Below are 14051 nucleotides of genomic sequence, written 5' to 3' on the forward strand. Positions count from 1 at the left end.
GTGGACAGGTATCTTTTATACAGGTAACGAGTTCAAGCAGGTGCAATTAATTCAGGTGCAATTAATTCAGGTAATGAGTGGAGGATCGGAGGGCTTCTTAAAGACAAACTAACAGGTCTGTGAAAGACAGAATTATTGCTGGTTGATAGGTGATCAAATACTTATTTCATGCAATAAAAAGATAATTGTTTAAAAATCAACGTGATTTTTTTTTATTTTCTTTCTAGATTCTGTCTCTTAAATCTGAAAATTGCAGATCTCTTCATTCATTGTAAAGTGAAAAAACTAGAAAAATCTGCAGTGTATTAAATATTTTTTTTAACCCACAGTACTCAAAATATGTACTGTGATGACGTGGTCTGGAGAGTCGGCCACCTCAAGAACACAACTTCAAACGGAAAACCAGTAAACACATGACGTAAGGGCGGGGCAGATGAATGAGACACGGCTGGTGCCTGATCAAGCACACAGCTGCTCCTTACCATCCTTGAGCAGCAGAAGGCACATAAACGTAGACGAAGATATGTGCAGAGAGAAGCTCGGTCTGAACCACACTTATAGAACATATCTCTATGCTTTCTCCAACAGGCAGCAGCAGCAGCTCCAGCAGCGAAGATTAAAGAAAACCGCCAAGCCTAACCACACACCTGCCTTGGACAGCCCCCAGGTCGCTCTACGAGTTAGCTCCTTCACATGCCCACCTTCACACACACACACACACACACACACACACACACATACACACACACACACACACACACACACACAGCTATGTTTACATTGTACAGACAAACACAATAAACACAAGTTTGCAACCTATTTCCCAGCCTACCGTCTCTGTGTTCAGCCTGACTGCGAGGCGCTACAGTATTTACCACTGCCATCTCCATCCATTTTGCAAAATCTACTACAATCTGCCCTTCCACATTCCCCTCCTTAAGGCCATACCTACCCATCACCTCCTTATCAACTCTGTTCCCTTCACCAACATGTCCATTGAAGTTGGGCCCAACCACCTAACTTTCTTTCTTAGATACACTCTCCACCACTTCATCTAGCTCACTTTTCCCTCAGGCTTAACTCTACACCATTTCTCTTTCCATCCACACCATGGTAGAAAACTTTGAATCCACGTCCAATATTCTTGGCTTTACTCCCGTTCCAATTGGTCTCTAGAACCCATAACATGCCTCCACTCCATCATATCAGCTAGCTCTTTCCCTTTACCAGTCATATTGCCAACATTACTAGAACTAACCCTAACATCCACACTCCTATGATTCTCCTTTCTCTGCTGTCTCTGTAGATGTCTTACCCCTCTTCTTCTCTTCCTTTTCCAAACAGTAGCCTAATTTCCACTGGTACCCTGTTGGCTAAAAATGCCATTGGCGGTCGTTGGTAACCTGGTCCTCGACCGATCTGGTATGAAATTTAGGACTCCTTGTACTTCTCTATGTTGAAGTTCTTGAAGGTTTTTTGTAACATTGGCTCTACAAAGCATGCAAAAGTAAGAATTCCACAGGTAGTCACACCAAATGTTGATTTGATTTGTCTTTTTATTCTGTTAATTTACTTTCAATTTTGCTAATAAAAAAAAAATGTAATTATTAAAATTTTTAAAGCATTTTTACAGCATTTTTTCTACAACTTTATCGAGATGCCATCGAGAGCATCCTGAGTAGCTCCATCATTGTCTGGTTTGGGTATCGCACCGTCTCGGGTTGCAAGACTCTAAAGCGGATAGTAAGGACGGCTGAGAAGATCATTGGGGTCTCTCTTCCCTCCATCATAGACATTTACACCACACGTTGCATTCATAAAGCCACTAGGATTGTGGCTGAACACATACTTGTGACTCTCCTGCCATCTGAAAAGAGGTAAAGAATCATTCGGGTTCTCACATCCAAACTGTGTAACAACACACACACACACACACACACACACACACACACACACACACACACACACACACACACACACACACACACACACACACAGGTGAAAAATAAGTACTCTTAATTGTATTAAATATATACTTGAAATTCAGATAGTATATTTATAGCACAATTGTACCCCAAACATGCTTACTTCAAGTGCGTTAAAATGTACTGTATTGCATTTTAATGGATTATTTAAAAGTATACTAGAAGTTCTTAAATATATACTTTAGTAAATATATACTTAGTTGCACTTTTAAGAAATATGCTAAAACACACTCATACTTTTTATGACACTTTAGTGTATTTACAGAAAGCATACATATTTTATTTTTACTCAAAATATGCTTTATGTTTGCTTTGTGCAGTACAATAATTAGTGCGTTTAAAGTATCCATAGACATACTGTTTGTGTGTATATATATATATATATATATATATATATATATATATATATATATGTGTGTGTGTGTGTGTGTGTGTGTGTGTGTGAGAGAAAATTAAGACCATTAAATATTCAGTTCTTTATTAAGAATTGTTCACAAATAAATGTCTTAAATGTCTAAATGTCTCTTGATTTTATTATTCTCTGTAAAAAAAAGTTGTTTCATTGCAGGTAAACAACAAAAATGAACCTTGTTTTACCTATTAAACAAAAGATACACAAAAATGTATATTCTAAATGAGGAAAAATTTAGGACACCCTACCCGCTAAAAGCTACCCTCTTTGGCTTAAATAACTTCAGTGAGATGCTTCTTGTTGTCAGGGCATAGGATCACGCATAGGAAGCGGGAGTAATTCTATCATAGTCTTTATTTAGAGACAGAACATAAACACGAGTCCGGGAGAGTTACGAACCGTAATGCGGGGATAATACGTAAATCGGTATATAAAGGTACTTATAAAGGGGCCAGGTAATGTGGAACAGGTGTCGCCGAATAGCGCCGGGAGCGGCTGAGAGAGAGCCGCGGAGGGGGCGTAGCAGCAGGGATCCATGACACTTGTAGCCATTTACCAGCCCTGGGCATCGGTATGTGGAAAGTTTGACCCACTTCTCAACGCAAAATTAGATCAAGGAACAGAGCAGTAAGCAATATTTTAATTTCATAGCAAATAATGTGAAAGGTATATTTCTCTCTGATTTATTTCTTGTTAAAAAAGGCAAGCTAACTTTGGATTCTACCACCTCTATTTTAGATATTTTAAAATCTGGCCTAATAGAGCAAGGTTAGCTGTCAATTTGTCTAAGAAGGAGATTTCTTAAACAGCAAAATGTTCCATTCCAGGTGTCTAATTTCAGATTTTTTATACAGACTGGAAACACATGTTTAAAGTGGTCATATGATGCTATTTGCAAGGATCATTATTATGTGTATTGGGTGTAATATATTTTAGCATGCCTTAATGTTCAAAAATCTTTATTTTACACACACTGCTCATTGTTGTAGCTCTTTATGATCAGTGTTACTCTGACACATTGATTTCTACAAAGCCCATCTTTCCAAAAAGTGCTTTCCTGATTGTCTAGTGATCCAGTGGGTTGGGATTTGTCCGAACACAAAATTGCATCATATGACCTCTTTAAATTCAGGCAGTGGGCCTGTAAAGTATTCACAGCGTTTTATTTTTTGTACATCTTGTTATGTTACAGCCTTATTCCGAAAAAGATTAAATGGAAAAAAATTACATATACATAAGTCTTTGCTCAGTATTTTGTTGAAGTACTTTTAGCAGCAATAATGGCCTCAAAGTCTTTTTAAGTATGATGCTATAAGCATGGTACACCTATTTTTGGCCGTTTTCTTTTTTATCACAAGCTCCATCAATTTGGATGGGGAGCGTCATTGAACAGCAATTTTTTAGATCTCTTCAAATGTTCAAACATGTTAAAGTCTGGGCTCTGGCTGGGCCACTCAAGGACATTCACTGAGCTTCTAGTAGCCACTCCTTCGTTATCTAGTCTCTGTGCTTAAGGTCGTTGTTCTGTTGGAAGAAAAACCGTCGTCCCAAAGGTCGAGAGCACAGGTTTTCATCAAGGATATCTCAGTACATTGCTGAAATCATCTTTCTCTCGATCCTGACCAGTCTCCCAGTTTAACATTCTCACAGCATGATGCTGCCACCACCATGCTTCACTGTAAGGATGGTAGTGGCCAGGTGATGAGTGGTGCCTGATTTCCTTCAGACATGACGCTTGCCATTCAGTCCAAAGAGTTCAATCTTTGTTTATCGTGGTCTGAGTGTCCTTCAGGTAGGTATGTATGTATGTATGTATGTATGTATGTATGTATGTATGTATGTATGTATGTATGTATAGGAGCATTTTCTTGCTGTAACTTTTCTTGATATAAATTGCAAGCAAATTAGATTTGTCTCCAAAACCATAATGTGACCATGAGTTTTGTTAACTGTTGCACCACTGATAAATAAAAATATACAATTCTGTGTTTTCTTTGTTTTAGTTTAAAGTGATCCCAAACTTTGGAAACTTTCTGCCATTTTCTTTGGCCATAATCTTCTCCTCGCCCCTCGCTGTTTTCTCTCCGTTCTTCCATTTTTTCATTTTGTAGGGTCTGCTGTTACCTGTGCAGAGCGTTCTAGAGTTTAGTGGGTGGTGTAATAATGATTCGTGGGAACACGGTGTTCTGTGTTTGGTTAAATGGACTATTAATCATCAATCCAAACTATTCTTGGTATTCTAACCTTTTATCCAATGTAAACACACACAGGCTGTGAAAACTCTGAGAAATATCATTACATCTTATTGTATTGCAATACAAAGTAAAAAAAAAATAACAGTGGTAAACTTTGTTTTTGTTTTTAAATATTTTCTTTTTCTCTTTTCACAGACACTGAAATAAAAGAATTTCCAAGTACCACAGTGTCTGAGGTGTGAGCCCTCATTTGCAGAAAATGTAACAATGAGGCCTGTTTAAAGAAAAGTGGCCCTGCACCAGGAGGATATGGTTGATTTATGTTTGTTTTAAATAGTGTTCGTTCTACCACTGTTTTTGTTTTTTTGTTTTTTTGCTTGTTCTGCACTTAGTTTTCTAGTACATTTTGTCTGTTTGTGCAGAAGATTACTCTGTTCCTTGTGAATTAAGTAAATTAAAGTTTTTGAGTTTTCTAAGATGGTGTGCATTTTATACAATTTTAAAGGTTTTTTTGTACTAAAGGAGTATATTGCACTGTATTTTTAATACAATAAAAATATATTACTATAATTCTGAATGATTTAGCATAACATTCTTGATATACTAATGCAGCACCTCTAGTGTTCTGCTAATACAATCCTAGTTATGATGTAAATACACTGGGAACATTAATTTGAAGCTTAAAATATACTTCAACTGTACTTCAAGTATAGCATTAAAGTAAATTATAAATATAATCTAAAGAAGTACACTTAAATTACACTAAATATACATAAAGTTGTTCCATTTTAACACAACAACGTATATTAAATTATATTGCAATTACCTTTAAATTAATCTTAAAGATAGATTAATTATCACTTAATATACTTGAAGTTGTTCCAAAATAACAAATTTAATATGCACTTAGTATAGTATAATAAAAATATAATAAGTGCATCCAAATAATTACAACTTAAGTATATTTCTTTTTCACTTGGGCGTGCACACACACACACAAACTAAACAAAACTTTATTTGCACAAAATTGCGGATTGCACACATGTTGAACCACATATTTACGTCCAAACAAATGTTTACATATACAGTACTTATTCTTGATTTTTATATTGACTTGTTATTTTTGTGAAATTATGTTGTTAGATGTAGCACCTTGTATATGGTTGAAATGACAATGAAGTCTACTTGACTTGACATTTTGTAATAAATCAGTTCAAAGTAAAAAGTTACTTCCAACATTCAACCTTAGCAAAGCCATGGAAATACTATTTTATTTATAATATTTATAAATGTTTAATTATCTCTAAAGTTGTGCATGATGTGAAAATGTAACCTGTTATTCTTTTCTAAAGCAAAATGTAATTTACATACAGTAAAGCTTTCCAATTATTTGGGCAACCCTTACAATGTTGTGTGAATGCGAGTGAAAGAGTGTTAATTGCAATGGTGGACAGTATTTAAGTAAATGTAAATCATTACTGTACTTAAGAAGCTTTTTCACATATCTATACTTTACTGAAGTATTTCTATATGGGGAGAATTTTACTTTAACTTCACTTCATTTCAAATTCAAATATCATACATTTTCTCAACTACATTTAGCAAAATCGGTCATTCCTTTTCATTTATGTGTGGTCAAAATCATAACTAGTCAAGCCTGCAGTAAGCCACCAATCAGGCTGTTGTTTTAATTGCCACTTGTTGGTATATACTTAGCATTCAGTTCAGTGTCAGTTCAACAAAAAGCAAAACATTTTGAAAGTAATGAATGATGGGAGAAACTCCTGAATAACTTGCTTATTTGTCCTTATTTGCAAGACTTTTTTAAGTAGTTGATAAGGAGGTTTAGGGCTCATGATAGTTTTAATAGATATCAATCATTGTTTGACAAATTAATTTTATTCTATTAATAGATTGGTGTGCTAAGAGTAACATTAGAGTGTTTTACCATAAACTGAGTTGATTAAGCAAGAGTCTTGTGACAAAAATGATAATAGGAACATTTAAAGGCAACATTTAAAGGCAAATACTTTTGTACATTTACTCAAGCGAAAGTTTAAAGGGAGCACATCTACTTTTACTGGAGAAATATTTGACCTAGTTTATCTCTACATGGTTTTGTACTTCGTCCACCACTGGTTAATTTGTGGGGCTTCAGAGGCTTAACTGACTGAAATTTTAATAATATGACTATCTACCTCCCCACTTATACAGACTGACTTCTGAAAATCAAAAATCAATTGTGTTTTTCTGAAATTATGTAATTTTCAATTGCACATAGTTATCATCACAGACAGACAGACAGACAGATAGATAGATAGATAGATAGATAGATAGATAGATAGATAGATAGATAGATAGATAGATAGATAGATAGATTAAAATTTAAATTTAAGTTTAAGTTTAAGTTTAAGTTTAAAGTTTATAAATTCAAATATTTAACATAAAAAAAATAAATGTAATACATTACTCCATAATCTTTTTAACTAATGCAGTTTTATTTTCAAAATTCTTGTTCAGTTTCAGTACATTGAGAAACAATTAAATTTATTGTAGAATATATTTCAGTGCTTAATGACCTCTAATGAGATACATGCTTATTTTTCCAAATTGCATTTATTTTTATTTTTTTTTTGCATGTACTCCTATATGTCACGGCAGGCCTAATCAAATGTCACTATAGGCCTGTGGGCCCTTATTTTAGCATTTCATGTTTAGAGTCACTGCAGGTCATGTAGATTAGGTGGTAGGTCATTACATAGCAGGTCATGTGGATTTGGGGAAGTGGTAGCTCAGTGAGGAAAAATGTGCACTTCTGATTGGAATTTCATCAGATTAAATCACAACATTCGTGATTAATCGGAACATTAATCTATAACTGCTGCGCCCTTGAGCAAGGCCCAAGGTTAGCCTGTTTGTTATAATATAGGTTCAATTAATTTGGAAGATTAGATTAGCTCGGTCACATAACAATGGCTAAGGATTGGATTGCAGGCTGTAGTGCAAGGAGCAGTTCTTTGCTGCCCATGTGCATAGTCTGAAACACCAAGTTATAAAGCTATCAGTGACACCTGTATTTTATTATATACAATTTTAATGATCTAAGGGTCAGTGCCAAGGTATGAATCTTGTAGAATGATCCACTACTCAGTGTATATAATTAAAACCAGCTTACATCGTGGTTAAACAGAAAAGAGTGGTGGCTCAATGGTTAAAGAGTGGTTATTAATCAGAAGGTCAGGGGATCATTCCCCAGCATCACTGTTCAGCAAAGCTCCAGAGTGCCCAATCATGTCTGACCCTACACACTGACTCCAACTTCCTAGCATGCTAGGGTATTTAAATTAAAGAAATGTACTGTACTGTAAAGTTAAACACCATTATTTATTTTAAATATGAATGGAGGGCGAGGCGGGAGCAGATAAGACACGGGAATGACACACCTGAAGGGGATTGTGACTAATGTGTGTTCTTTTTTTGCAGTGATGAGAGGGAGCATTTAAGGAGGAGCGGGAGGATGTGTGTGTGTGTGTGTGTGTGTGTGTGTGTGTGTGTGTGTGTGTGTGTGTGTGTGTGTGTGTGTGTGTGTGCCTGGGAACGTAAGGCTGCGACACTGAGCAAAGAGCTTATGTAAAATAAACATTTCTTTGATTTTGAACCTGTCCTGTAGTGGTCTGCTTTTCCCCAAACCCTTCGCTCTCCCACAAATATATACAAAATGAAAAACTAAGTACATTATTACTGCTTTTGTAGGATTTAAAAGGCTAGGTAATCATCAGCAAGTGTGACTACTGATATAAAAACCCAAAATTTAGCAGTTTGCTGGAGAATCCAGCTGTGTTAACACAATGCCAAGAAGGGAAAACATCAGCAATGACCTTAGAGAAGCAATAGCTGCTGCCTAAAATCCATCATTCTACAGTGAGGAATAATATTCACAAGTGGAAAACATTCAAAACAGTTGCCCAAGAGTAGACGTCCCATAAATTTACCACAAGGTAAGAATGCGCAGTGTTTACATAAATTGTAATTCATACAGTTATATGTTAAATGTTAAACTTCATGACAATACAATTAGAAAAAGGTCACCATATTACTATTGTTTTAAAGGCCCTTTTTTTGGAAGGTAAAACAGAACTGGATACATATATTTGATCCCTGCAGATCCCAAGAGCAGGAATTTTGCAGATGGTGTTGCAATTTTATGCGACCTATGTGACCTAAAAATAAATGTTTACTCCCTTAGTTGATTTAGCACATTGCTGTCTCTATATAAAGAAAAGAAGTGACAGTACAAAAATTGGAAACAGGGCGAAAAAAATATAAGATTAAATTTTTCGTTTTTGAATTTCAACCGCAGAGTGCAATTGTAGTTGCAAGATGAGGACCAGGTGAGGAAATTAAGCAAAATGTCTATAAAGGCAGTATTTGGATTTAACCTAAGCTGCAAGCCACACATAACTATTTTCATACTGACTGGCCACATTATAATTAAGTATTAAAAGCGAAGGACAAAAATAGACCAACCAACCAACTGGTAAACAAGCTAAAAAAGTGTGCATTAGTTTTCTTCAAAAACACCATCTGTTGGTCAGTCTCTGCATGTCGAGATGAAAACACGATTTAGTTGTAAACTATCAGAAGTCACAAGCTTTTATTAAATGTTTGTTTAAGAATTTGCATAGCACTGGTCCTTACACATCTGTGTATGATTTGTGTCTGTTCACTTTCCCCTTTAGCTTCAGGCTATCAACAAGCTCAAAGTTGTACTTCTCAAGGGCGGAAGTGGTTTCCTCAAGATTGTGGGACAGGTTGCAATACAGCAATGCAACACACACAGCCCCTAGCAGCACACCCATGGCACTCATCACAATAATTGTGATCAAAATAGGGTTCAGTGTCTTTAGCATAGGGCTACCCTGCGGCCCGAAGTTCCACACGAAGTCCTCAGTACTCTGCTTAACATTAAACTTTGCTGAGAAAGAGAGGGAGAGAGAGAGAGAGAGAGAGAGAGAGAGAGAGAGAGAGAGAGAGAGATAGATTGAGTTTTTCATATCAACTTTATTTAATCATTAAAGCAACTATACTTTATAAGTTTCAAAATTAAATGCCATTTCCAGTCTCTGTATATCCACATAAAATTATTTCTTATAAAGCCACCACCTATTTAAAAACAGGACTGAAGGACAACATTCCATCAATTACAATGCAAATAGATTCATTATAACCCTACTTACCTGAAAAACTTTCCAATCAGGACCTGACTTTTCACCACATTTTTAAAAAACAACTCTATTCCTTGCTCCTTCCCACCATCTATCTTTAGTTACCTTGTAATGTAAATCGACCTTTTAGCTTGTCCAATCAAAACATGTAACAACCGACTTTTCCTTCTTTTCAGATGCTTTATAATATGGACCAAAAATAAAGCTCTGAAAGAAGAATTTCTCACAGAAAATCAAAAAGGCTCATTTAAGTACACCAAATAACTCTTTCATTCTTGAACACTATAAAAAAGCAGTGAAAAATCGTTTCCTTTTCTTTGCATACAACACATTTATTTGATACATCAGGATTAATAGCATTCACAAAAGCATTAACAGAAACTGTGCCATGTAATACTCTCCACTGGAGATCACCTGTGCATTTATCTAAGTGTGGTTTGTACAAAATTCTCCCTACTGGTTTTACATCGTCTTCCAACACCAATTTCTCGCTCCACACCGTATCCTTTCAACTTTTAGTCTTCTAGCCTTTCCAAATCCAATAAAGACCCACTTAGACCTTTTAAGTCAGGGGTAATTAGAGGTTTTGGAAAGGGATCTAAAATAACCAAAACCACTTTTCCATTATAGTATTCTTTTAGCAACCCTTTTTCCCCTGGTGTCAGCCTTTGCTTTAATAAGTCCAACAATTTTTCAATCTGCCGTTCAGACTGAACTTCCAATTGTGATGCCACAGCTTGAATATTATTTAATTCAGGGTGCACAATGGCCATTATATTGTGCAGCTTTAATGTCTTAGACAGGTGTAAGATTCACCCAATGAACAAGGGGCAGCAGCCGATACAAAGATGTGGTGTCTTGCCCCGTTTCTTAAAAGCTGCCAGATATCAAAGAGTCCCTGAGATGAACTGCTTTTGCAGGAACTCCAGCACTGACCCAACGGGCAGTTAACTGGGTCCAATTTATGGTGCTTGCACCACGCAGAGAACAGGTGTCGTTAGCATTACACAAAAAAAAAAAGCTCCCAGGATGGGGCTCAGGAACGCAGGTTATTTCATTTACATTTACATTTACATTTGCGGCATTTAGCAGATGCCCTTATCAAGAGCGACGTACAAAAGTGCTTTGAGTCTCTAGTAATAAATAAATCAACACTCTTCCAGATATCCAAGGCTCGAAGGGCTCGCCGTGAGACCTTGATGGTGCTGTCTTTGAGCCACCACTGGAGGGGTCTCATGTGCAGGAGGCAAAGTGGAATCATGTTAGACGCTGCTGCCATGAGCCCAAGCAGCCCCTGGAACAGTGAGTGACTGGCCTTCGTTTACTCTCTTGACTGCTGTGAGGATAGATTCAATCCGAGCTGGAGACAGCTGTGCTTGCATGAGTCCCAAACTATGCCTAAGAAGGTGGTTCTCTGTACTGGAGAAAGCACACTCTTCTTGGTGTTTAGTCTTAACCCCAGCTCCTTCATACACTCGATGCCGGACTGCTAGAAGCTCTGATCAAGCTTATATCAACCAGTCATCGATATAGTTCACAATGCAGATGCCCCGTCTCAGTCGCAGCGGGGTGAAAGTCGCAATCATGCACTTCATGGAGGTGCAGGGTGAGAGCGCAAGGCTGAACAAGTTCAAGGAGCGTAGATCTAGAATCGTACGCAACCCCCCAATCTTCTTCAAAACCACGAAGTACCGGCTGTAGAACCCTAGACCCTAGACGGCTGTAGAACCCAACTGAAGGACCACCTTGATGGCCTCCTTTCTTAAGCAATTGAGTACTTCTTGTTCCAGGACCAGAGCCTGCAAAGCGGGGTGGAGAGAACCCGACCTGAATCAAGTAGCCCTTTTCTAAAGTGCGCAGGACACACTAAGACACATCTGGCAGGCTTTCCCAGGGTGCCAGGAAGTCTCTTAAAGGAACCAGTCTCTCGAGACTCATCTCTGACCCATCCAGAGCAGCTGAAACAGTGCCCTGCAGCCATTAGGACCGCCTATGAGGCGGCGGGTCTCCTCCATCTGCTACGAGACCAGGCGGAGGTGGAGGGAGACACCCGCTGGAGGTGGCTGTGCACCGATGCACGTACCATGGCAGGGTTAATGGAGAGGACGGCCCTCGGGTCTGCTGACTCTTTAGGCTTGGGCCTGGAGCATCGCCCGGCAGGCCCTGGATCTCTCCGGGGGTCCGAGTGGTGATGCTCTGTTTTTGGGCTTCGCGGTGCCTGGACACACCGGGCTTGGGCTGCGCCCACCGAGCAGCCCCCTGGGAGCAGCGAGGGAGGTCATGCTAAAATACCGCCAACTGTCTTTTTTGCCTCCTGCAACTTGTCGACAACCGCATCTACGGCGTCACCAAACAAGCCAGAAGGGACCATCAGGGCATTCAGCAGGAAGGCCCTGTCCCTGTCGGGAATGTTCGACAGGGTAAGCCACAGATGCCTTCCCCCTACTAAGGCTGACATTGCCCGCCCTACGGCCTTGGCCTTTTACTTGGTGGCCGTGAGAGCTAGGTCTGTTGCATGACATAGCTTCTTCATATCATCAGCCCCAGAGCCGAATCCCTCATCCATCTCCCACAGCAGGTAACACCTGCCTGTAACACCGCCATAATGTGAAGGCAACCTGAGCCGCTGCCACGTAAGCCTTGCCCATCAGAGCCGAACTCGATCACAATGGCTTGGGGATGATGCTGCACCCAGGGATAGATAGCCGTCCAGCGTCTCTTCAACACGAGGCATCATCCCACAGCCACTCTCTTTCATTCCCACTATGTTTGCATACAATGAGACATGTGGGGTGAAGAGGCAGGCCACTTATGGGCTGTCCCTGGACTGACGTGTCCAGATCTGGGAAAAAAGGACGACCCCGGCATAGAGGTAGCGCTGTAGGATGCAGGAAGCGTTCATCCAGAATATATACACTGCTTCTGATGGTCCCTGCCTTATTCTCAACATATCTCTTATTTTTTATAAATTTTTTAAACACTTAGGATGGAATGAGCCAATTAAGGCTCCAGCCTATAAAATCAGGCGAGAGTGTGCGGCGAAGCGCAGAATGCTGCTGCACAAATGTCCTGAATTGAAACCCCCTTAAAAAGCCCACGAGGTTGCCACGCCTCAGGTACTATAAGACCCATTCTATTATAACCTAATATAATAGATTCTACTAATCATTTGGACAGTTGCTGCCGGGAAACAGCTCTTCTTTTACGAGAATCAGCCCATGAAACAAATAGCTGATAACTCCATCTCAATCCCTTCATCCTGTCCACATAGTAATGTAACACACGACAGGACTTAAAGAATCGGCTGCCAACATCTTGGTGCCAGATGCCACAGTACACCTTTGGGGGGTTTGTGGTGTACATTACATCAGAGCTGTTTTGGTGGTTTTGGTTTTAATAATATGGCCGAAAAAGGAGAAGGAGAGGAGGAAGGCGTCTACAGAGACGGCAGGGAAAGGAGCAGTGTAGGAGAGTAGAGGTTCGGGTTGGTACTTTAAATGTTGGTACTATGACGGGTAAAGGGAGAGAGATAGCTGATATGATGGAGAGGAGAAAGGTAGATGTGTTGTGTGTTCAGGAGACCAAGTAGAAAGGGAGTAAGGCCAGGAACATTGGAGGTGGGTTTAAACTGTTTTATCATGGTGTGGATGGGAAGAGAAATGGTGTAGGGGTGATTCTGAAGGAAGAGTACAGTAAGAGTGTAGTGGAGGTGAAGAGAGTTTCTGATAGGGTGATGATCGTGAAGGTGGAAGTTGAAGGGATGATGATAAATGTCATCAGTGCCTATGCTCCACAAGTTGGCTGTGAGATGATGGAGAAGGAAAGATTCTGGAGTAAATTAGATGAAGTGGTAGATGGTGTACCTAGGAAAGAATGATTGGTGATTGGGGCAGACTTTAATGGGCATGTAGGTGAAGGGAACAGAGGTGATGAGGAGGTGATGGGTAGGTATGGTTTTAAGGAGAGGAATGTGGAAGGGCAGATGGTGGTAGATTTTGCTAAAAGGATGGAAATGGCAGTGGTGAACACGTATTTTAGGAAGAAGGAGGATCATAGGGTGACGTATAAGAGTGGAGGAAGGTGCACACAGGTGGATTATCTTCTGTGTAGGAGATGCAACCTGAAGGAGATTGGAGACTGTAAGGTGTTGGCGGGGGTCAGTGTAGCTAGACAGCATCGGATGGTGGTCTGTAGGATGGTTTTGGAGGCGAAGAAGAAGAGGAGGAAAGTAAGG

The 14051-nt window shown here is 39.2% G+C and overlaps 1 protein-coding gene and 1 long non-coding RNA gene across 3 annotated transcripts in view; one reads left to right on the forward strand and one right to left on the reverse strand.

Moving 5' to 3' along the window:
* Positions 1 to 3766: 3766 nt before the first annotated feature.
* Positions 3767 to 14051, forward strand: part of LOC310717772 — a 162486-nt gene continuing 152201 nt past the window's right edge. The window contains exon 1 of the long non-coding RNA XR_014530893.1: positions 3767 to 4075. This is a non-coding gene — a long non-coding RNA (uncharacterized lncRNA). The remainder of the gene's footprint in view (positions 4076 to 14051) is intronic.
* Positions 8893 to 14051, reverse strand: part of LOC310717488 (neuropilin-1a-like) — a 90165-nt gene continuing 85006 nt past the window's right edge. For both annotated transcript variants that reach the window (XM_083525616.1, XM_083525615.1), the window contains one exon: positions 8893 to 9567. In XM_083525616.1, the coding sequence (XP_083381742.1) occupies positions 9287 to 9567 (281 nt within the window). In that variant the 3' untranslated portion in view covers positions 8893 to 9286. The remainder of the gene's footprint in view (positions 9568 to 14051) is intronic.

This window comes from Silurus aristotelis, assembly GCF_946808225.1.
Source record: "Silurus aristotelis genome assembly, chromosome: 22".
Taxonomy (NCBI): domain Eukaryota; kingdom Metazoa; phylum Chordata; class Actinopteri; order Siluriformes; family Siluridae; genus Silurus; species Silurus aristotelis.